The sequence below is a fragment of the Helianthus annuus genome, chromosome 15 (assembly GCF_002127325.2).
Source record: "Helianthus annuus cultivar XRQ/B chromosome 15, HanXRQr2.0-SUNRISE, whole genome shotgun sequence".
Taxonomy (NCBI): domain Eukaryota; kingdom Viridiplantae; phylum Streptophyta; class Magnoliopsida; order Asterales; family Asteraceae; genus Helianthus; species Helianthus annuus.
The window spans coordinates 174,020,574-174,046,549 of NC_035447.2; the positions used below are offsets into that span (position 1 = coordinate 174,020,574).

The 25,976-nt window shown below is 36.1% G+C and overlaps 2 protein-coding genes and 1 long non-coding RNA gene across 3 annotated transcripts; 2 read left to right on the plus strand and 1 right to left on the minus strand.

The window, feature by feature from the left end:
• The first annotated feature begins 2,859 nt into the window (after window positions 1-2,859).
• LOC110913033 (zinc finger CCCH domain-containing protein 11) lies at window positions 2,860-12,007 on the plus strand. Its single transcript, XM_022157898.2, has 8 exons — window positions 2,860-3,306; window positions 3,389-3,473; window positions 4,966-5,106; window positions 5,176-5,264; window positions 6,922-7,110; window positions 9,750-9,880; window positions 9,960-10,065; window positions 11,536-12,007. The coding sequence occupies exons 1-8, from the start codon at window positions 3,139-3,141 to the stop codon at window positions 11,713-11,715; spliced, it is 1,089 nt and encodes a 362-aa protein (XP_022013590.1). The 5' UTR covers window positions 2,860-3,138; the 3' UTR covers window positions 11,716-12,007.
• Window positions 12,008-14,163: 2,156 nt separating this feature from the next.
• LOC110913032 (protein MAEA homolog) lies at window positions 14,164-18,406 on the minus strand. The gene is made up of 7 exons (XM_022157897.2): window positions 18,038-18,406; window positions 16,967-17,161; window positions 16,532-16,654; window positions 16,228-16,413; window positions 15,842-15,975; window positions 15,433-15,619; window positions 14,164-14,469 (listed from the first exon to the last, which is right to left on the minus strand). The coding sequence occupies exons 1-7, from the start codon at window positions 18,356-18,358 to the stop codon at window positions 14,368-14,370; spliced, it is 1,248 nt and encodes a 415-aa protein (XP_022013589.1). The 5' UTR covers window positions 18,359-18,406; the 3' UTR covers window positions 14,164-14,367.
• A 4,219-nt stretch (window positions 18,407-22,625) lies between these two features.
• LOC118487129 lies at window positions 22,626-24,453 on the plus strand. Its single transcript, XR_004880375.1, has 2 exons — window positions 22,626-22,980; window positions 23,718-24,453. It is a non-coding gene; the product is annotated as an uncharacterized LOC118487129 (long non-coding RNA).
• Window positions 24,454-25,976: the final 1,523 nt, after the last annotated feature.

Sequence of the window (25,976 nt, forward strand, 5' to 3'; positions counted from 1 at the left end):
TGTAGAAGTAATACCCGGGCATTATACCCCCCTAATTAGCGAAGCTCTGCCTCGTTGTAAGTATTTTAACCCCCGGTTACGTATTAGATACGCTGTCTGATTGATCTAGCGCTCCGTAACGGCTGTTGAGGCTCTGCCCGACGTAGTCGTTGGAGTTCTATCTCGGGGAGGGTATAGCTAATGTAAATTTGGGTTATTATACTAACGCGTGTGCATTATTTAAAATCTATAGATTATAGCCAAGAATCCACAGGAAATTACCTAAGATAACAATGTGGGTAATCCTCCTTTTTGCAAACTGTTTTACAAAGCCTCAATTGTTTTTATTTTATATTTAACAGTGATTGAGTATTTGTAATTCTACAATTATCGTCAGTATGTTGGGGTTTTGTATACAAAATTTGTTACTACACAGTGAGTAGTAACATGACCACAAATCGGGTTGACAGTACCGTGGGTGGTAATTAAAGTAGAAAAATAAACAAATGTAATTGCGAGATCGCCCTCAATACTGTAAAAGCTGATAAAACCTGTCTTGATTAAATTGGGATTTACTCACCAGTATTTCCCACTGACAAAATGTTTTTAAACGCGTTTTAAGTAACAAAATGTGAAAGCCAAATAGAAGCCAGCTGGACAGCACTGAAGGCTTGGGAAAGTGGCTATAAAAGTTACCTAAATATAGAAGACGTTTTATTTCAATAAAATAAGGGTTATCCCTATAAACTTGTTTGTAACAAAAACTTGGGTTTTATCCCAATATATGTATTATTATAAAATACGGTGTTTTACTCTGATAAAATATTTTCTAACTACGGTCCTGATGAAATTTTCGCTGCCAAATAATAATAAACACTGATACCACCATCTCTGAGTAGGCCGCGGCCGCCCGCCTCCCAGGACAGGGGTCGGGAGTTGCGACACCTGCCTTCAAGGGCGTAGCTTTGTGGGGCAGCCGACCGACCGACCGACCGAACTTTTCGCTCGTTAGTGGAGACTATGTAGTTTTCGTATAGAAATTTTTGGGTATATACGTTTTTAACTCCCCAGTTTTATAGAAATTTTTGGTATATACGTTTTCGACCCCCCGGTTGAAAATCTCAAGCTTCGACACTGCCTGCCTTGTAGGTTTGCTGCTGAAATTGGAAGGAAATCACTGACTTGGTAAGTGGTAACTTGTTACGCAAATTAATTTTATGCGGGATTTTATAGTTTTACTATTCTAGTTTATGTAGAAATTTAGTTTATGCGGTTTAAGAAAAAAGCTTTAAGAACATAAGAAAAAAATAGAGTTTGTACTCAAATAAACAAACATGCTAATGTCAGTTAAATTGGTATTTACAAAGAAGCCAATAAACACTACAAGAAACACAACTTTAGCGGTGACGTAAGTCTCCTTGAAAATCGTCATTATAGGCATTAGCGGCGACATGTTTGCCAGTAATGAGGTTGTCGCTAATGAACAAAATGTCGTCGTTAATACGCATGTCGCCGCTATTGGTTATGCCGGTGAGTTTGCTTGAACGCTCGTCGGAGATGGATTTCCGGATTATACTTTATTTAATTATTGTCTTTTTTTAATATTGTATGATTGCATGGTAAAAATAAATTTTGGGATACCCCTAATTTAATGGGCTAGTTCCGCCACTGCCACCGTCACCAAACATCACCCCGACTACCGAAACCCGCCACTGTATCACCTGCAACATTACCCATCGTCACAATCTTCTTTCGCTTCATCTCATCATCCTAAACCATCGCCACCTCTCGCAATTCATGAACCCCTACAGATCTGGTGCGATTCGTTCAACATCACCAATCAATGATTAAGAATTCATGAAGATGTGCTTTATTGTGAACAAGCATTGAAATTAGGTTGAATTTGTGAACATTATCCTGTGTAATGTGTATTCTTTTAACGGCCAACATAATCAATCCTGAGCACTTTCGGGGCATCCACTGGACCAAACAGAGTACTCCGAGAGTACCCGGGTCCACCACCAATTATGGGGAAAATTGGTAAGCCACCCGCCCGTACGCACGATGATGAAGTTACCGGTAAAACCCATTTAGCTCAAGGATCCAACCCAGTTTCCCTGGGTTTCCTATCATTGCCCACCAATGCCTCACTCTACACCAAGTAGGAGTTGAACTTGCATCTCCCAAGAGAAAGCAAGTCTTCCACAACTTGATCTATGTAATGTGTATTAGTTATGAAATTAACAACAACTGGGTTTGTTTTTCATCTGCTATGTAGCTGCAAAGAGAACATCCTTGTATTTGCTTGCAATTGTAGCACAAAGGTACTTGATAGATACATGCTTCCAATGTGCTGTAGATCCACAAAGAACACTTTTTTCTTCCATTTGCTAGGTTTTTGAGATAATCGGTACGTGTAAGTGATCCGATCAATACATATTAATAAATATCAAACGTATTAAATAAATAAAGAAAATGAAAATAAAAATATTAAATTTAACTAATTAATAAATATTAAATATTATGTGACATGTTCTGACCCGAACCCGTTTTAACTTTAATCAAACTAACCACTTTAGTGTGTCTTGTTCTAACATGACATGTTGCTTGATCCAACCAGACCAATACGTATTACTAAAAGAAAAATAAATAGAAGAAATCCCAAATTAAAATACTAAATTCAACTAATTCATAAATGTTAAAAATATCATGTGACCTTTTTTTGACCTAAACTCGTTTTGACTCGAACCAAATAACTCTTTTCATGTGATCTGTTTTGAAGCTACAGACCATCCAAAAAATACACTCGAAACTGGACTGTCGGAGCAGGGGATTGTCCTGTCCGCCTCACTAACCCTACAGAAGGTGGCTCTACCACTAAGCAGGCCGGCAAAAAGGGCACAATTAGATTTTACGATTTGAAAAAACAGGTTTTTCACGGTTTGGTTTACGGTTTAAAACCTGTCCGGTAAACCGAACACGCACCATTTTAATAGAAAAAAAATGTATATATTTTATTCTACAGCCTTCTATGGTTAGAAAACTCGTTCATTTAATAAAATCCCTAATTCGTATGTCAGTTGATCTATACTTCTTGATTCGATCAATATTCTCGCACGAACACAAAATAAAAATTGGAATTTGTTCGATTTAAACAACATGCCTCCGAAACAATCAAAAGCAGAGATTGCGAAGAAGCAGAAAATTGTGGAGGACAAGACATTTGGGCTGAAGAACAAGAACAAGAGTAAGAACGTCCAAAAGTATGTTCAATCACTTCATCAGAACGTACAGCCTAAACCCGATCCTTCTAAACTTGCTGCAAAGGTATCAATCATACATATGGGCTACCTATATTTGATCAGATGTGTTGTGTTGTGTTGATTGAGTTTGGTTTTTAAATTAACAGAAAAAGAAAGAGGAAGAGAAGGCTAGAGAGAAAGAATTGAATGATTTGTTTAAGATTGCTGTTGTTCAACCCAAAGTACCTGTTGGTATGTTTTTTTTTTTTTTTTTGATTCGTATTAGTTTTTGTGATCTTTTCTGCTTATGAGGTGATGATATTTGAATCATTTTCTGCTTGTCATAATTGATATGATTTGTATTTTTGAGAAACTGTTGCTAGTTTTAACTCTATATGTAACTTAAAATTTTGTTGTAAAAATCGCTAGGCGCTAGTCGGCCGGTGGGGTGCCGGCCGACTAGCGGTTAATCGGGATTAGTAAGGATTAATTGGATAGAGATTTTATCTTGGTTTTAAAAAGCGAGAGGCGCACAAAAGCGACAGGGTCTAAAACCGAGGCGCGAAGCGCAAAAGCGGAAAAGTGGCGGGCTTTCCGTACCCGAAGTGCAAGCTAATTATATATATTTAAAATACATCCCATAGGTTGTTAGCTTTCCCTACCTAAAATATAGCTATAAATAAGGTTTTTGTATGATTTTAGTTGTGCATTTACAAGCCAAAAAACTCAAGGTACAACAGTTAGATGCATAAAAACGCCTCTGGGACGAGAGGCGCGCGCCTTAGGCCAAAAAAGCCCAGATTAATCCCAAAAAAAGCGCGCCTTTTTGGCGCTTCTTGTAATTACTCTAGGCGTTGATCGAAAAAGCTCCAGGGTGTGCGCCTTGTTGCCACTCGCGCTTAAGCGCGCCTAAGGCGCTTGGTTTAAAAAAGCGCGCCTTAAGCGCGCTTAAGCGCAAAGCGCATCTAGGCGCAAACCCCATCGCCTTGTGTGACATTAGCCGCACGATGTACAAGAAGCGCAGCTGAGGCGCGCTTTTTAAGTTGAAAATCGACCTAAGGCGCAGCTGAGGCGCACGCTTTTTGTACATGGGGTGTTTCTATGCTTCTGAGTGTTGTACAACAGGCTTTTTATGCTGTACATTTATGTTTTTTTCATTTTAAAACATATATAAAGCTTAATTATAGCTAAATCATAGGTATTGGATGCTAAACACTTATGGGATATATAAAATAAATTATATAATCACTTTGCGCTTTGCGTACGAAAAGCTCACCGCTTTTGCGCTTTGCTTTTTAAAAATCGGTTTTAGACCTCATCGCTTTTGTGCGCTTCCCGCTTTTTTAAACCAAGCTGAGGCGTACCTTTTAAAACCAAGGATTTTATATGTAATTTTCAGTTTTATATATATATACACACACACACATTTTTCTAGGTAAATATTTGAAGCAGACAGGTTTTAACCCCTCCTTGACCCATTCTTTATAAGTATAAAGATTAATCGCCGGAATCTACATGGTTTGGTTGGAAACTGGCAGGAATTTACAGGTTTTGGCTGGAATCTGTCCGGAATCGACGATTTTGGCCGGCCGACTAGGGCGGCCGACTACCGATTAATTGACTGATTAACGAAAAATTACTCAGTGACGGGCCGATTGGCGATTAATCGCCGACTAGTCTTGATTTTTACAACACTTGCTACAATACTACACATATAACATATTAACATGTTAATGATGGTCAGGGGTGGATCCAAAGTCGATATTGTGTGAATTTTTCAAGGCTGGTCAGTGTGCGAAAGGTTTCAAATGCAAGTTTTCTCATGATCTGAATGTACAAAGGAAGGGTGAGAAGATCGACATTTTCAGTGATAAGCGTGATGAAGGTACTTTTTATTTCATTTTGTTATTAGTACTCTTCTTTCATGATTTGATACGGAACAATATGGTTTTAGGAACAATGGAGGATTGGGACCAAGAGACGTTGGAAAAAGTTGTGGCATCAAAAGGGAAAGAGTATAACCAGAATAAACCAACCGACATTGTATGCCCTCCTCGCTATTCTTTAAACCGTATTTCATCAATGCCGATATTATTGTGTGAGAGATTATGTTATGGCACACTAAATCATAGCAGGCTTACGCCCCGCTTGCAGTATGCGCATATAATGTATATATGTGTGGGCGCTCGGAGGCAAAAGTGAAAGTGCACAAATTTTAACGTTATTTTACTAATTTCGTGAAAATAACGTTAAAAGAGGGGGATGGTTAATCATGCATCATGTGGTGGCGTTGATAGCCGAAAGACAAGGGGGTACATGCACTAATCGGCAGTTGTCTCAATTGCTGAGTGTTATGTGCCTTATGTCCAAGGCTTGATGCAAAACTACTATCGAGCCGGGGGTCTCACTAGAAGCAGCCTCTCTATTCCTACGGGGTAGAGGTAAGGTTGTCTACATCTTACCCTCCTCAGACCCTACCTTAGCTTTGCTATTGGTGGGATTTACTGAGTATGATGATGATGATGACACTAAATCATAGCAGGCGAAGTGACAAGGTGTACTTAACTAAAGACGCTAAAATAACACCAGCCTGAGATAAAATTAGCTAACAAGGAAAACGTGAAGTTATATAATAGCCAGAAAAAATTTAAAACTAAATCTGAGCAAAGATTATTTTAAATGCGTATGATTTCACTTTAATTTTATAAATATACATAGAATGTAGCTCTATGCATACGCTGGTACGTAACTGCAAGTCTGCAACATAAATATAAGCAAAGATTCATAGTGCCGATGGCAATGTATTTGTATATCGTATTCTTTTGACATTAACTAGCTTTCTTTGTAATTATTAGGTATTAATAATTTCTACTTAATTCATGAGACAATAATTAAATCGTTCCAGCAACCGTATATGCCAATGGAACGCTGAACCATAGTTATTAAAGGCACTAGGCGCACTCAAGGCGCATAGGCCTCGCCTGGGGCCTAGGCGCAAAGCGCAAAAAAAGCAAGGGCCTGAGAAAATAAAGCGCATAATGAAAAAATTTTAAAAATATATTATGTATTAGAAAATATATTACATAATAAACAAAGTCTATTATGTAACACTTTATATCATCTAATTAGTACCAAAATATTAGTGTATTAGTGTAGAAAAGTAGTTTTCCTTGATTAAAAGTAGAAGTTTGGCTAGAATTTTGTCGGAATTTAGCCAGAAACTCTCCGGAATCTAGGAATCTTGCCGGAATGTGCGCCTGAACCATCACCTGGAGAGTTAAAGCGCAATTTCCTCGACTTAAAGCGCAACTGCCTCGCCTCACCTGAAAAATGGGCCTAGGCGCAAGAGGCGATGGCTTTTAACAACTACACGCTGAACACATCTTTCATTTCCCGCAATTAAATATGTTGTGTATGTTATTATCGTTCGCCCTTTTTGTTTCTTCTTCTGAGCTGTTAAAGAAAATATTGAAAATGTATAACATATGTGTGCACATAATCAACAAAGATATATTTTACATTTTTTATTGATGACATTTGCTAAATTAGATTCTACTTTATCTTTGCCAACTTTCAGGAGAGTTGTATGAATTGTAGACGTTGGTGCCTCTTGTCAGGTGCCATTTTCCCACCTTACATTGACCATGAAATCATGTTGGTTGACTTTTTTTTTTTTTTTTTTTTGTAAATTGATGAGTAGGTTTGCAAGCACTTTTTGGAAGCAGTGGAGAAGAAACAATACGGTTGGTTCTGGGTTTGTCCGAATGGTAACAAAGAGTGTCATTACAGGCATGCACTCCCTCCGGGTTATATTTTGAAGTCGCAAATGAAGGCGCTTTTAGAAGAAGAAGCCAACAAGCTAGCTATTGAGGATGAGATTGAGGATCAAGTGAGTATTATTTCCAACCGAGTTATTGTTTTGTTTTTCTTGTTCATTTAATGTTTCCATGTTGTCGGTCCGATTTGTATCGTTTTGAGGAAAAAACAAAGATGTGGTTGTGGGCCGTTCTCGAGGAAAATGGTATTTCTCATTAGAGTAAAGTACACTCATGGTCCCCTTGTGGTTTACCAAGATTTTGGTTTTAGTCCCTAGCTTTCTAAAAGTACACGGATGGTCCCTGTGGTTTGCACTTTGTAACACATATAGTCCCTAACTTAGACATGCTAAAACGTTTAGATTTGTTGGTTGAGGACTAAATCCATAAGTTGGGTAAACCACAAGTACTGTCCGTGTACTTTTTTACTTTGTTTTAATATTAATTCTTTTTTGCATATAAATTTCTTGCCATCTTGGTACATTCTTTTTAAATATTGTGTTTTCTAATAAAAATTTTAACAATATTCATATCATATAGAGTAAAGTACATCAATGGTCCCTGACTCCCTGTCGTTAACCAAAATCTTGGATTTGGTCCCTAGCTTTTCAAAAGTATACGGATGATCCCTGTGGTTTGCACTTTGTAACTCATTTAGTCCCTAGCTAACAGATCTTAACATTTCAGCATGTCCAAGTTAGGGACTAAACGCGTTACAAAGTGCAAACCATAGGGACCATCCATGTACTTTTGGCAAAAGTTGGGGACTAAATATGATACCTAGTGCTAACCACTGGCACCATCTTTGTAGTTTTGGAAAACTAGGTACCAATTCCAAAATTTTGGTCAATCACAGGGACCATTCATGTACTTTACTCTTTTATATAACCTATACAGTTAATATCGGTCCCCATGTAATATATTGGTGTCAAATATCGGTACCGATATTATCGGCGATAGTGACGATTTTGACCGATATATCACCGATATTTGACTGTCATATCACCGATATTTGACTGTTATATCAGCGATTTTCCCGATATCAGTACCTTTCTTCTTAGTTCTACCATTCTTCTTTCTTCTTATTGCTGCTATTAGTGTTTCAAGTCTTCATTGTTAATTGTTAGTGTTTTAAGTCTTAATCAGTTCATACCATAGTTATTGATAGCGAAGATAGCGCTCGCTATCGCGCGCTTCATAGCGAAGCGCCCATGTCTCGCAATCTCTTCAGTAGCGACTCCATAGTGTGATTATAGCGGATTCCGACGACGAATTCCGGCCGGAAACCTGCAATTTCTGCCGGGAACTTGCTAGAAACTAGGAAGAAGAAGAGCGGCTGCGTTTATGTTGCGTTTGAGCCTTTTTAGGGTTAAATAAGTTTATGGATTTTAACTTTTAACCCCCCCAATCTTTCATTAAGTTACATTTAGTCCCTAAAACTTGTAAAATTTACATAAAAAGTGTAAAATTAGTTTGTGTATTTTAACATTTTAACCCCCCTATTTTCACTAGCTTACATTTGGTCCTTAAACTTATAAATTTATACATAAAAGGGTATAAGATTAACATTATATACATAAAAAAATTATATAGATAGCTATTTTTTATTTCTTAAATTTTTAACTATCTTATAGCTAAAAACGAAATAGCGGGCGCTATTTCATCGCTATCGCTACGTAGCATATAGGTACGTTGTCGCTATTTGCCGCTATTCGCTATCGATAACTATGGTTCATGCTTGCTACAGTTGTTAGTGTTTTGCAAGTTGCAAAAGGTTAATATGTTAATGGTAAGAGAGCATACTGAATTGTAAATGTTAAATTGCTATATATATAAATTATATGCATGATATTCAAATTACGGATATCCCACCCCGATAACCTATATATATCTCAAATATCAGTCCTTGACCGATAACCTATAACATTCAAAAATTGATAGTAATGTGCTTGACATCGAAAGTCAAAGTAGAACAATTGGTAGAGAACAGAGGGAAACGGAAAACTAACTAGAACCCGCGGGTTCAGTTTTGAAACATGTTTGTTATCATATCATTTATAGGTAAAGGATCAAATAAAAATAATATTAACGTACGAAACGTACGCATTGAGGGAAAAAAACAAAAAGTGGCGGTGTTATTTTGATAATTATCAGCAACTTCAAAATAATTGGGGAAAAAGCAAAAAGTGTCTTGTAGAGTAATTTTGAGCATCTGTAGAGTAATTTTGGAAAATGTCTTGTAGAGTAATTTTGTTAGCATTTAGTTATGGGGTTTAGCTTTATGGTTTAGTTTTTAGCTTTTAGTTGGGGGAGGGGGGGGGGGGGGGGTTTAATTTTGATAATTACCCTACACGACCAAAATTACTCTACATGAACATTTACAATGGTTTAGGTTTTTTTAGGGTTTTTTTTTTTTTTTTTTTTGGGGGGGGGGGGGGGGGGTGAGGGTTAGTGTAATTTTGATAATTACCCTACACGACCAAAATTACTCTATTTACAAAATTACTCTACAGAAGCTCAAAATTACTCTAAAATTACTCTACTAGAGTAATTTTGAAGTTGCTGATAATTACCAAAATGACACCGCCACTTTTTTGACTTTTCTTTCAATTCGTACGTTTATTTTATTTTCACGGGAACTTAACTCATCATTTATATTATATCTTATGTTGACCCTTGGTTCTTACTAATGCTTGTGAATTGATGCTATTAGCGTGGGAAACTGAAAACGACAACTCCAATGACGACTGATCTGTTCATGGAGTGGAAAAGGAAGAAGGTAGAAGAAAGAGAGTCCGGTTTGGCTGCTCAAAGAGCCGAGAGGGCTAAGAATGATCGCATGAGGTTTGTGTCACGTTCTTTATTTTTTTTATTGATAAAAACACTTGGCATTAATAATTTTAAATTTTTAATGGACGTGCAGTGGTCGAGAGCTATTTCTTTCCGACGCTAGTGTATTTGTGGATGATGCTGAGGCGTATGAGAAGTACAACCGTGAAGAAGAACCAGCTGATAACAACATCAACACGGTATCCTGACTCTCAGCTATTGAATTTAGGGGTGTAAACGAGCCGAGCCGAGCTGAGCGCAAGCTCACCTAAGTCTGAGTTCGACTCATTTCGGGCTCTATTTTCAAAGCCCAAGCTCGACCTTGGCTCATGAGTAGTTTTTCTAGCTTGAGCGCGGCGTGTGCTCAACTCGTTTATTATTCATTAGTTATATCTACTACCTAATAAATAAATACAAAGTTTAGTTGGACATGTGTCACCACTTGGGGTGCAAACGAGCTCGAGCTCGATTAACTTATGAGAGCTCAAGCTCGGCTTGTTGGTAGTATCTCAAGCTCGAAATCGGCTCATTTATTATCTATTAATTAATATATTATATAAAACTAATATAAATAATAGACTCATTTAGGCTCGTGAGCTCTATAAATGAAGCTCGGGCTCGTTCACTAAACAAGCTTATTTTTAGGTTTGGGCTCGGCTCGGCTCATTTACTAGACAACTTTAAATGTTATTATATATTAATAAAAACTAATATCATACCAAGGCTCGATAAGGCGCAACGAGTCTGACTAGCTTCACAAGCTCAGCTCGAGCTCGGGCTTGATAAATAAACGAGCTTTATTTTAGGCTCGAGCTCAATAAGGCTTGGCTCATTTCGAGCTTTTTCTCTAGCCGATCTCGTTTGCACCCCTAGTCACCACCATATTTCACCTCATAAATATTTTCCCGCCCAATCCCTTCATGATCCTAAATAAATAAATGTTTTATAAAGTAGGAAAGAGTAACTTAATCCTATTCTAATATTATTAACTTTTTTACGGATTTGTGACATAATCAATTCACCATTAATTATGAAAAATATTTTATGTCATATAAAACCGTTAACTTAGATCATAATTTTATAATACCTAATCATTAATTAAATCTACATAACAATTATTGATAAGAATAACACATCTAATTTATGGCATACCAATAAAATTACTTTTATTTACTTTAAAAAATAATAATTTTTTATATTACATTATATATATTTGTTCAAGTTAGTTGTGCGAACTATTATATGGTAATTAAAATACGTCAGTTACATGATTTTTTTTTATAAATTTTGTAATTATATCGTTTCTATTATACAACTCTGTGTAATACATGGGTCTATACATTTGTAGTATATATCTATCATTATAATTTTTATATATAACATAAGAAGATACGCTATTTAGTTACTTTTATCTTAACTTGATGTACAATAATAGTTATTATGTATATTTCTTTCATATACTAAATGAAAGTTATATAATTAATAGCCTCGTTTAGACTCGCGCACCTAGTGAAGTTCGATATGTGAAGCTCGGGCTCGAGCTTGTTTATTAATGGAACTCAAATACAGACTTGAGTTCGTTTGAGCCCCACTAGATTCGAGCTTTTAGCGAGACAATCTCAAGTAGCTCGGCTTGTTTTAAGTTTTAACCCCTTAACATTCAACTGCAGGCTCGGAATGGTTCATCTACCGGTGGCCCAAGCTCATCGACAAGTGTAGCGGCTGTTTCTGAAGACGGGAATTCTGACATTGATGATGATGATGATGATGATCTGGATATGGATGAACTGAACCAACTGGAAGCAAGCTTGGCGAAAACATCTATTCAAATTCAAGAGCCGACAGAATAGATCTTAAAAGTGAAAAGTCTGGTGATGAATATATAAGCATAATAAGAATGTTTAAATGTCTGATTTAGGTGTTCTGTATCCATTGTGCATGTGTTGTTTTCATATAAAGGAGTCGGGTTATATAGTCGATTTCAGTTCAAACCAATTTGAACTGCATTGATCAATAAGATGGTGCTGCATCTTCCTGGTCATTTGTTGTTGAAATTTAACAGTAATTATCATAGTTATCAAAAGCGGTCGCTTTTGGCGCCTAAGCGATATTTCTGGGCGAAGCGAGTGGAATGCGCTCCTACTTCCTAGGTGTTTTGAGCCCAATGATAATTAATCTTTTTTTTTAATTTGTAAATTCCTCATTATCTGCAGTATTTATAGGACTATTGGCAACTGATTATATCACTAAATGTTGAATTCGGTATGCTGAATTAATCATTACTACCCACAGAAACTGCATATCCTAAATATATGGCTAGCTACTTTTATCCTATTTTTTGCACGGCTAAAAAACTTTCATTAGAATCCGGCAAACAAATACAACAGGAGCTAGCAAGTTACTCTTATCCTAAATACATTAAGAGCAGTTTTTTGTTCTCTGATTTAGTTCTGTATTTTCCGGTATTTATTTTTAATTAGTTAATTCTCAATTAGTTCTCTAGGTTCTAGTTTTTGTTCTCTGATTTAATTCTGAATTCTGTTGTCACATTATTGTTTTGGTTTTGAGTACTTTATTCTCTTAATGAACCTTTTAATTTTTTTTATTTAAGTGCGCTTTTTTTTCTCGGGCCCACGTTTTTTTTGCGCCTATCGCCTAGGCCCTAATTGGAGCTAATGCGCCTAGAGTGCGCTTCGCGCCTTTAATAACTATGGTAATCATACTCTACATGATATAGGATGCATCACTACATGGAATGTGATCACCTTATATGCATTTTATTTTATTTTCACTTGTTTCACACATGCAGTTGTGAAATAAAGGATTAGAGAATACCATTTCCACTTTCACCGAATTTTCTTAAATCTTTTCATGGTTGATTCGGTCTCGGAATTTTATAAAGGCTGTTTAATTGTTTCAAATTGTCTATAACCGTTCTCTGTTTAAGATCGTCTATCAATCGTGTTTAGCTTGAAATAGCACTTGCGTGTTTGATGACGCTAGTATTCACTACTGGACATACTATAATTGTGCCTAGTCATGTACATGCTACACGATGTATGATCTAGTTAATGCGAAAGTAGGTCTATATGATCCACGTATTATGATGCATGTAATTTAGACTATACGGATGATGATCTGGCTAAATTGGGCTTGTCACACGATCATAATGGATAGAATCAGCAGTTAAACTCCGTAATATTGGAGTCAAACCACAACGATGCCACCGAATCAGTAGGAAAACTATACACCATTGTGGTTTAGTATCAAGTAAAAAGTAGTCATAAGGGGTTTATACCACCAATCACAATAAACCTCTTGGTTTGATTCTTATCTCCCCAAAAGTAGCGATGATAATATAAACGAAGTCCTCGTCTAGTCATAAGGGGTTTATACCACCAATCATAATGAACCTCTTGGTTTGATTCTATCTCCCCAAAAGTAGCAATGATAATATAAACCAAGTCCTCGTCCTTTAGATTTTGTCACCACGCCAAGGCAAGACTTGATCAAACCCGAAGTATCGAACCAAAACTCTCTTCAAAGCAATTAACATGTTATTACTGCATAGTCATAGAAAAACATGAACGTTTGACTCATAATTACAAGGTTATTAGTTTGTTTTTAAGGATTTGGTAAACTTATTTTCAATATGGTAATTAGTACTTACAGTCATTAACAAACACACACCTCTTGTTAATCTATAGCATGTTTAGTTAACTCTCATCAAGGGGTTGTTTCCCCTCAAGTACCCACAAGAACTTTAGCCACTCATGGCTTCACAGATAGAACTTAACAAACTTGGAAAGATTGTATCAATCATCACAAGATTGAAAATTACTTGATGTTATTCTTATAATTCTTAATGTTTACAAAACTAAGAGAAAGTGGGTAGAACTAGTGTATTAAGGGGGTAAAGAGAAGAATTGAGCAATGGAAATGGTTGGAGTAGCTTCAAATTTATAGGCAGGATTTGGTCGCGAGGCACGATCCGTACCTAGAGCAAATCTTAGTAAATCTAACTGGTTGGCAAGGCATGGCCCGTTTTACTGAGGCACAAGGCGTGTATGACAACTCTTATGGGTCCCACGGGATCTTCAAAAGTCCACTTGAGATCTTTTTGTCATTTTTGGGTGGAGGCACGGGGCGTGTGTGACAACTCGCATTCTCAGGTTAATACGTTAACTATCTCTGTTAAATTTCAGATAATTTAGAACTCATGTGCATGCACTATTACGTGAAACATTTGAATTATTATAGACGTGCAGTATTAAGCGTGTCGGTTATTGAGAGCATCATCGACATGAAGCACAAACTTTACATTCAAACAAATGGTTTCCATCATCAATGGTTGGTTTAGTTACAAATAAAACAATTATGAAGGAAGAAGGTACTTAGCGTATATACACACGCGCGCACATATATATACATACATATGTGATGAAGATGACGAAGACGATGATGAAGGTTGTAACAGGCCTCCACTCAGATGAGTGACTTTACTACGAGATGTATGCAATGGTGACTTCAGTAAAGTTGCAAACCAAGCCTGTTCTTGGGCATGTGATTTTTCCATTATATTTAGTTGCCATATCTTCAAGAGCCTGCAAAACAAAAACCAAATGTTCTTATTTACGACCCTAAAAATTGAGTAAAATAAACTTGCAAGTGGATCTTCATCTTCTAATCACAAAAAGATTTTTCTTCTTTATACTATTTATTTGAACGATTATACAATATAAAATCTGTTCAGACAATAAATTTGTGAAGTGAACTTTGTTGAGACAGGATTGGTATTTCATTGGTTAACTAGTATTAAGCCCCTGCGTTGCAGCGGTTGTCATAAAACTGTGTTAAGTAATAGCAATACTATACCATTGTCAGCGACCACCAACACCGGAAAAGCTCGTAAAATCAAAATAAATAAAAACGAGGAAAAAATAACGCCGAGCGAAAAACAGATGTAAAATCTTTGAATCACAGACTCTCATTGCTGAGAAATGAAATCAAAACATAAAACATAGAAAAAATAACTAAGTCCATCCAGGACCCGCGCGTTGGACGAACTTGACAAACGCAGAAAAATGGATGTGACGCGACGGATCAGTCAAACGGGACAAAAGAAACACGAAAAAATGTTGAACCCTACACGCACGTTGCGGTGCATTAACTCACAAAATTTAGAACGAAACGAAAAACTTGAGAAAGATGAAAATTACGGTGGACCATAATTGAAAATAAAAAAAAAGTTGGGATTAAATTGCCAAAGATGAAAAACTTTGTGTTAAAAGTAAAAAAATAAATGGTGTAAATTGCAAAATTGAATTTATTTATTAATTTTAGATAAAGATAAGGATAAAAATAAGTGATATCTATATATTTGTTATCAATTAATATTAATATATTAAAGGAAATTTATTAAACAAATATAAATAAAATTTATGAGGTTGAAGGAGGGAATGCCATGTGGCATTATTTGGAGTCTTTTATTATAAGTTAGATTAGATTAGATTAGATTACTAAAGTGAAGAGTGAACAAAAAGTGTTCAAAAGAGAGCATATCTTACCTTAGTGCTGTAAACATAGCCATTCGGTAAGACAAGTGGTGGATTCTCCGTATCCATCAACTCTTTTGTTATATAGCAAACAAGTTTCGAATGGTGCTGCTTTGAGAAGGGCAACGGCATTGCAAGCTTCCGAAAGCTCTCTTGAGACAAAGGATCTTCTTTTGTACAGTCATCCTCATAACAGAATCTAAAAATTGTCAAGTAACAAACCCAAAATACGACTTTTGAGCAAAAAAAAAAAAAAAAAAAACCAACTTCAAAATAGAACCTGCTTCAAATGATACAAAGCAATGCATTTATAAGATTCGTTATACGATTCTTAACTGTATTTCTTAATAACTGATGTATGTAACCGATTATTATGATTTAAAAACAATGTAAACAAACCAATAATGATTTAACAGGATACGGGGTTTTCAGAGCAGATAAGCCTGCTTGAAGATAAATATTCAACAATGGCTCCAGAGTCATGCCGTATAACCGACAAAACTCCTGTTTGAATTGATCCATTAAGAAATCCCATTGCTTCGGTTCAAATAAAACCTGCCATAAAATCAAGTTATTTAGCGTGATTTAGTTAGAGGTTTAACCAGCGAGCTTTTATAGCCTTAAGTGACATATAAGTCGCGTTAAAAAAAATGCTATTTCAGATAAGGTTAACAGCCTAAGTACCTAACAATAACGAAATACGATCTTAGTCTACAATTACCTTAACAAATTTGAAGGGCGGTAATATACATATAGAAATTTTGTTTATGCTCGTTTCAGAAAGCATGTATGAACAAGAACATTAACCTTGTATATCTCACATCCGGTATTTCTTGTAAAAGCCAGTGTGGCAATAACTTTCTGAAATTCGTTCATATATGTAGATGCCCATGGTGCAAGGTATTTTCGGGCATACATAACTGCCCGAACATTATTTTCACTGCGTACTAATTCAACGAACTCCTGGAGTCGTAACTGAAACTCAAATTTGCTCTGTCATCAAGTAAAACAAACTCGATATCAGCCAAATTCATGCAAAATTTCAACAATCATATTAATTTTTCATGTAGATGAACGGTTCATTTGAATGTAACTACTCAAAAGAAAGTACCTTGGATTTCTTTAACCTAGACTTGTTGTCAGCACACCAGGCTAGAGCAGGAGCGACCTCCTTATTCTGAAGAGCATCGATAACCTTTTTGGCTTCATAAAAAATATCAATATCAACAAGATCCTGTCAAAAGAAAAAAATAAAAAGAAACAATAATTAAAAAAAAAAAAGAAAAAATAAAAACTTTAGAAATACTTCTAAAAATCAATGCTTCAATGCTTGTTATTGTAGACAGTAAGCCAGATTTTAACTTGAACTATAAATTTAACATAAGAATCGTTAAATCATTATGCTTTAATAAGTAATCAATCATTGGATATGCTACATATTTAAAAGATCCCAATTAAGTTTATGAGACCAATCAATAGTTTAAACAAATAAAAACAGCACCAGACAGTTACCAAACAGCACATATAGAAAAGTTCAATGCCATACCTGTATGTTGCTGCTTTCAGCAAGCTTTGTGGCAGTATCATAATATGACATTCTCAACATATAGTCCACCAGTATTCGCTTCAATCGCATGTTATTCCACTCTGATATATCGTCACCGTCAGCAGATTCCAAATGATCAAGTCTGGCCCGACACCGTTGCTCTTGTAGATGCTCAACCTTACTCCCATCTTCCAACTGATTTGTTTCAAATTAAAAGACACCGATTAACAAAATACTTTCCAATCAACTAATACCATGGTTTAAAAAACAATTGAGGCGCGCACCTCGAAGCGAATCGGTAAGAAAACGCGTGCCTCATGGGGTCATGTGTTTTTTATGTTTTCGACTTTCTGTGTCAATTATTTTATGTTTTTATGTGTGTTTTTGATGTTTTAGACTTTCTGTGTCAATTATTTTATTTAGAGTTAATTACTGTTTTCGTCCCTATAGTTTGTTAAAAATCACTATTTCAGTCCACTAGTTTAAAAGTTGCGATTTCAGTCCCTGTGGTTTCACTTTCGTAACCATTTCAGTCCACCTCGTAACCATTTCAGTCCCTGTACTTAACAGAATAATGGATTGAAATGGTTACGAAAGTGAACCCATAGGGACTGAAATAGTTACGAAAGGGAAACCACAGGGACTGAAATCGCAATTTTTAAACTAATGGACTGAAATAGTGATTTTTGACAAACCACAGGGACAAAAACAGTAATTAACTCTTGTATTTAATTGTTATTTCCGCCTCGGTTCAGGCTCGATTCCGTTCTTTTAAACCTTGACAAATGCAATCAATAAAGTAGTGCATTCCGAGAAATGTAACCCTAGAAAACAGATTTGTTGCTAATGAAAGGACATTGTTTAACCAAACATTTTCCAATCTACTGATACAATACCAATCAAATACAGCATTTAGATAAATGTAACCCTAGAAAACTGAATTGTTACAAATTAGAAAACACTGATTAACTAAATATATATTCTAATCAACTAATACAATAACAATCAAGTAGTGCTAATTTAATAACCGTAACCCTAGTTTATAAGAATACAGAATTAACAATTAACTACCTTCCGTTTGAGGCCTTGTAATCGGGAGACAAGCGAATTGAGATGCAGAACGGCTTCGTCTTGAGAGAGATGATTGGTATCCGGTAGAGCGGAGACGACGGCGGAGATCTCTTTTTCAACGGCACGGTGGTTTGCACGGATCGTCTTCTTGTAGTGTTCGAATGGGACTCTTACGAACTGATGTTCTAATTTTAAGGACTCGGTTAGTTGTGTGAGTTTGGATGTACGGACTCCGTCGTGATGTGATGGGAGGGATGTGGTGGTGACCGACGGCGTTGTGGCGGTGGTGACGGTGGAGTTGCCGTTCTGAAAAGGTTCCATATTTGGTTTGTAAAATGGGGAAATATTGAATCAGGGGTGGTGTAGTGTGGAAACGAGACAAATGGCTTCTAGTTAAATCGGATGTTGGATAAGGAACCGTACGATGAAGGCAGAGCCGGTAAATCTGAATACGTTATGTCTTATGTAACGGTGGTAACTCTGATTTCACTGGTTCAAACCATTGATCAGGTTTGCATCATCTTAAAATTTGATTTTTTAATTTTTTATTAAAATACGATATTAAGATTATACCGACCTTCCTTATTTACGGTAATTAACCTATTGTCTTCCATTCTAATATTTCATCGTTGTTGTAACTGTTATCCATCTCGTCCAATGTATTATTGTTTATAAGTATTAAAAATAATCTTAAAATGCTTATGGTGGAAGGGGCGCTCCCCAAATGGGGAGTGGTAAACGTTTTTCATAGCCAATAATTTCATGTCAACCCCCCTCTTCACTTCTCATTTTACACTCAATCACAATAGGTGCTTTACCCAAACAAATTTTTATTTAAAAAAACAAAAAAGTAAATAAATGTGTGATTGGTTGGAAGAGACTGGGGGCCACCGTTAACCCCTCTCTTTCCCCTCTCTCATTCGGTGAGTACACACCATTTCACCCTTTCACCGTTCACCGATTTAATGGTCCCGATCGGTAAAGAGGCTCACCGAATGGGTCATTGCATGGTGCCCCTTCCACCCTTAATGTTTTAGAAAAAAATAGTTACTTTGCATAACACCATGACAATTCATAGAGATTGGATTGTTTTTTTAGATGAATTTATATTTTATGAAATTACAGGGTTAACCAGTAACCCGATTGAACCACCCGATTCAACCGATTGAATCATTTTAAAACTCCACCCGATGATTTTAAACCAGTTTTTAAAACGTTGTCTAAAACAATAGAAAAACACTTTTCATGAACTAATAGATAAAATGAGTGTAACTTTTAGGTATCTAAAACAATACTAAAGTTTTGGAACATTCACCTTTTATCAAAAGTCACTTAAAAGGGTCTTTTGGTTTCGATTTATCAAACAGGCAAAACAAAACCGCATACACGTAAGATGAAAACGTGTTTCGATTCGGTTCTGAAGGGGTATGGTCCTAAACGCCCCGCGGACCACGACTAAGCCCCCGCTGGCCAATACCATACTTACATTTAACACAAAATCAGGCAACTAGTCACAACGATCCGCCTGCAGGCCCGATGCTAAGCCAGCTACATAGTGAAAGTGCCCCACATCTAATCAACATGCACCAGGCATTGTAGTAATAGATCCCCACGATGCGCCATCGTGTAGGAAACAAACAATACAGCCGACAGTAGCATGTGGCCAATCACAGCGCGCCACTTCACCTATCCTCAACCTACACTAACGCCTGATGACAGATGAGATACCAAGTACATCTGGAAAGTGATGTGTAGCCAATCAAGGCTCACGGTCATACTCCCACCTTTGTGGGCACTAACTGTCACGTCAGAGAGGACCAAATGGATATTCCTTGACAATGACACCTCATCCAATCTGCATCATTTCTTTTCCAACCTAAATACCACACTTCTCCAAAGGTTTAAGGATCTCTCTTACCTTGCACTATACACTCTCACTCTATACATTGTTCTTTCTCTCTCTCTCTCTCTCTCTCTCTAGAAGAACAATACGAATTCTCATGCCAGAGTCTAGTTACGAGAAGAACCTCCCACCTCTCTTTCTCATGACGAGTTTACGATGTTTTCTCTTAGTTTTTCAAATCATTCTTTGTGGATTTGAGCTCATGGTGACTAGAGGATTAACCCCCGATCGAGGCATTAGGTGTAAGCCCCCGCGGATTAGACTTGTGTTTCTTCATTGGCGCCATCCGTGAGACTCAAACCCACGACCACGTGGTTCAGATCACAATAAACATTTAAGATCACCTTGTTCGATTATTTTCTTCAAAGTTGAAAACTGAAATAGCAAAGCTACTTGTTTCAACCACTTATTATTCCCGACACATCTTGAAAACTTAGAACTCTATCAATCAATCATACCCAGTATACTCCCACCCATATCAAAGCTATTGGTAGGGTCTAGGGATGTAGGTAGGTCTTACCACTATCCCAAGGAATAAAGAGACTATTTACAGGGAGACGTTCAGCTCCAAATGAAAAATGAAAACTGAACTCTAAAAACTGAAATTAAAATCATAGCAAGTCTTTAGATTTTCATTCTCAAAACAACATCTTCAGCCTTCGAAATTGCCTTGAAATCAAAAGCATGTCTAGTCTAGTTCACTTCTTAAAATCACATGTTTGAAGTTTATCGGTAACTAGATTGGGGTATGGGTTTAATACACCATTAACTACAAATACACCACTTATTTTTTTGTCCTTTAACTTACTTTTTTGGGAATACGCATCAAACTTTTTATTGTTTGATATTCAACAACTTTTTATTCAACTTCCTTTATCATTTTTTAAGTTCAGGTAAGAACTTGCATCCATTATGTAGTTTTCACCACATTCATTCTAATATACACCACCACCTTCTTTTTTTCTTTTTGATTTTTTCCACAATGAAACGTTTGCAGACCCAAGTGTGTATTTCCTTCTGTTTCGAATAGGTATGTAGTATTTTGTTTATGGGCATATTTTTTAAATATCATTTTTAGATCATCTTTTTGAAATATAAACACTCTCTAAATTACTTATGTCAAAAGAAAAAGGGTTATTGGATTTTATCACACCTAACTATTGGTTATCTGTTGTTGTCACCCCCAACTATCACTTTGATGCCGGTCACCCCCAACTTAACACTTAGTGTGTTCTGTCACAACGTCGTTAACTAATCACTAACTTTTGATCTTAGTACTATACTTTTGGGGGTGTCATAGGGATCTTAGGAAGGTTTTAGGGATGTTAGGACACCCCAAAAGTATAGTAACAAGATCAAAAGTTAGTGATTACTTAACGACATGGTGACAGAATACACTAAGTGTTAAGTTGGGGGTGACGAGCATCAAAGTGATAGTTGAGGATGGCAGCGGCCAATAACCAATAGTTAGGGGTGATAAAATCCAATAGCCCAAAGAAAAAACAAATATAATCACTAATAGTATTAAATTTTGCCACATATGGTTTGTTATTGATAATACAGTACCACAGTCGGCAATAAATTTGTATGTTTACGCACTACTTGATGAAACAACCAGAATCGAATCCTTTGACTTTGTGTTTTGATGAGTTCATTTTTTTCTTTAATTTCTATGCCAAAAGTTGTAAAAAAAAATATTTTGAGTTGCAATTCATTTTTTTCTTTAATTTAATTGTATGCTTTACATGTAACTTTTTTTTAATCACGAATTTCTTATTTTTTTTTTTAAGATTTGAACCCAAAACCTAATACTTAAATGTACTAAAAGGTTTTGCCTTGTCATTGAACCACCAACCTTAATGGTAGCTTTACATGTAACTAATTACGTTTTTTAATAGCCAAAAGGGACAATATATAATGTCTGATTCTAAAATAATTTATTTAAACGAAGGATATGTTTCCAATACAAGTTCAGGATTTCATAATGAGTGGGTGTATAAGACACGGGAGGAGCTGATGCACAAGGTGCAAAACACAATACGCAGTCTTGGATACATTGTTGTCACAAAAAGAACGAGGAAGACCCATAAAGGCTTCGTCAACAAGGCTTATCTTATGTGCAATCGTGGTGGTGTGTACAAGGAAACAACAAAGTCAACCACACATTTAGGGACAAAGAAAACTGGATGTCCATTTCAGCTTATAGTAAAACACCACAAAGAACTTGGAGGTTGGAAAATAGAAGTAAAATGTGACCAACATAACCATGAGTCACTCAATTTTTTTAGGGGCATGCTTATGCAAAAAGGTTATATAAAAAGAGTTCGCAATGGTGGAAGACATGATAATAATAAGCATTCAACCACGTCATATTCTCACTTCAATTAAAGAAGATAATAGGCAAACATCTCCACAAATGAAACCATACACGATGCACCAAAGAAGATACAGATGGCCCAAAAAGTTAGAAGCACCCATATCAAAGCTCTGTTAAAATCTTTGCACAACGTGTAACACCCCGAAAACGGGTTTAGTAATTAAACCTCGTTAATACAAAAGAGTGGGTAAAATATCGTTAGTGGTAAAATTTAACCGGTAAATGTTAGGATTTAAATAATTAATCCTAATATTAAACAAAAAGTCAATAAAAGCTTTTAGGAAATAAAAGCTTAGAAGGCCCGAGTTAACGGGACCTAAATTAAACTTAGTCATAAATATTCCCGAACCCGCTAAGCTAACTAGGAATGCTTGACCCGGTTAATAAAAGGGAATATGGATTGTAAATAAGTAGGTTATAATCAACTTAATAACTAACGAAACATGAAGGACCAAAGTTGGATAATTGGAAATAAGGTTTATTTACTAAAAACAAAAATAAAAACACACCACACCTAGTGTGTGCGTGTGTGAGGTCGACCAGGAGAAAGCTCAGGGAGCTCAAACCCTAACTTCCACAACTTGATCAAATTGAAGCCCAAATCAAGAGCCAAATCACTGCATGAACACAAATTCGTGATCACCTAATCATGGGGATTACAAGGTATGTTGAAATATATGATTTGGTGATACCTTGAGATTATGATGAATAATCATAATCGAAATTCTGGAATGAATCTTGAATCTATGAGTGTTATTGTGATTATATCTTGGTGTAGAAACAAACCCTAGTAGAAAATTTGATGAATTGTTGTCAAAACTAGGGAATTGGTAATTACCCTATATTGTGATAAGTGGGTTTTATGTTAATATGATGAACACTAGGAAATAGATTGTTGATCTAGTGTAAATTGACGATTTTGAAGTGAATTCAGAAATTATAGAAGTTAACCACTTTGTAAGATGGTTGATTTATGTGAAATTTGGGGTAAGAGATAAGCTAGAGACATGATAAATAAACATGTAAAATTCTGCCCTTAAGGTGTTCGTTGAAATGCCTCAAAGAAGGCTCGAAACTAGAATTTTGTAGTTAAAACACCTAGTTGTGATGTTTCGACTATTATGCAAAAAGTGATTAAAGAGAGTTCTAAATGTGTTAAACGCGATTAGAACTTTGGTTAAAACGGAGGTCTAAAGATAACGCCAACCGAGTAGTTAATGAGTGCTAAAACTAGTTGACAACTCGAAAATGCAAATTAGTATACTAATGGGCATTTGACTATTAAAAAGGTCAAACTGACATATAATACGATAAATAGCAATTTTGATATGAAATGCATAAGGTGGAATAATCGTATTAGAGTATGATTAAACTAACCACCTTGAAAACGATGATGATAGTTTGACGCGTCACAAGCTAGGTGGAAGCTTGGAGTGAAAGCGGGTCAAACAAGTCAAGCATGGAAGAAAAGCGTAGCTCGATGCAAGGTAAGTGAAACTTACATAATTGTGTAGATTACTTGTTCATTCTATACGTTATAGATGCAATAATGCTAATATTGAAAATATGGATTTCCGACGTGATTGATACGAGTCGGAACATATAAAGATGATAAAAACCATGTTTATGGCAAAAAGGGGATTCGGTAATGAAATCCGGGACGGGATGGATGTATGAATTAGAAGTCAAAAACCATGTTTTTGATTTAATAGGCAACGTTGGGCATATAGGCCGAACGGGTCAAATGGTGGTGATAACACTATTTGACAATATCGACTAATGCGATTGTCAAGTCTTGTGTTAACAGGAGCGATTAGCAATTCAGTTAATTTCGCCCACACTAAGTGTGATGATAAAAGCAAGGTATAAATTGGGTCTATATGTTGACCCTAGCCAGGTACGCATGCATACGATTATAGTTAACATACAAACTTGGTCAAATAGGTAGTGAAAGCCCCTCGTAGTAAATGAGGGGCTAATGTCGACTAAAATGCCCTTGAAGGGTAAATTGAGCAAACAACTTATAAAGGTTGTTTAGGAACTTATCTTACGATCTTGTAACCTTTAGACGCGCATGAAAGTTGTAGACATAAACTTTCAAGAGTTAAATGCTTAAATTGTGTGTTGCCGCAAAAATAACACATCCGTAGGATTAAACTCGGAATAAATAGTCCATTTCGTTAAATCCACCACATTCATAGTTGTGGTGGAAGACTAGCTAATAACAAATTGGTGGAACTATGAGGTACATGAGAAATGAGCACCGTCCGTGCTAAAATGGTCGTAAATACCCTTAACGGGTCAAAATAAGATTTTAAACGAAAACGGGTAAATAATTGTGTAGAAACCCGTGTTCAGTACTTAATATGATTGACAATATTAGAATTTAAGGGTTCATGATGAATGGTGGTCAAACAAACATGTTTGTTTGATAATCACATAGTCCGGTCGAAAATTGTTGAAAAGATAATAAGCCGAAGGCTTAAAAGTCTCAATTTTATTTAATCCGGATGTCAGATCTTAACTCCATATAATGGAGAATTAAATTACAAACATGTGGGAAGAAACGGTAGGTCAAACGGATAAGCGGTTTGAAAGATACGAAAGATTTCGTGTCAAATTACGGCAAAATGGAAAGGTGGGATGCAGGTGCCACCGTAAATTACGGTGCCACCGTAATTTACGGTGGACCTGAAATGGTTTACGGTGAAACACTCCTGATTTACGATGGAAACAAATCAAAACAAGGACTACCGTAAATTACGGTGTCCACCGTAATTTACGGTGGACCCTGTACAAAATGTATTTTTGATCAGTTTTGTTTCCCGGACTTGTTTAGATACGTTTTAAATCCCGCATGACTAAAGCATTTCATGTTTTTATGAAATGTAGGTACTTTGTGGAAGCCGGAAGACGATCAAGCTCAACGAAGAACCGAACACGATACAGTTACATGCTTCCGCACTTCGCCACGTTGTAAATTTTAAACAACGAACTTCGATCACGTTATGTAGAATAATTTATAATTTGTAAAAGTTTTAAATAAACCCGCATTTATATAATATGTGTGGTCTTAACTACACATCTAATTGTGGTATTTACATATAAAATAACTAGGGTGTTACACAACGGCGGATACGTCCATTATATTCATAAAGGTGATCATTCCAATTAGGTACAAGATTTATTCTTCATGAATCCAACTTCAATAGAAAATATGGCGTGCATTCCCAAATGTGCTTCTTTTGGATGCCATGCATAAGACGAACATGTATCCCTTTTCTTTAAATTGTTGGATTAACTTCAACGAACAAGACATTTGTGTCGTATCCACACTCATACAAAATGAGAAAATAGATAATTTTAAATGGGCTCTATATTTTTTGAGACAGACACTAGACCGTTATATGCTACCATGAGTCATAGTCACAAATAGAGAGTTGGATCTTACGGAGATGTTTGTGTTCGCATGGATTGATCAACATCTCAATTTCAGAGAACGAATAACAAACATGGTAGAAAGTTAGCATACTTTGCTAAATAGGCATTTGAAATTTGATAAGTCAACTATAGATAAATTTGTAAGAATTATATATGACATAGGTTGCATACAATACACCCAAATAAAGGCAAGTTTCGAGAAAACACGAATTAAGATA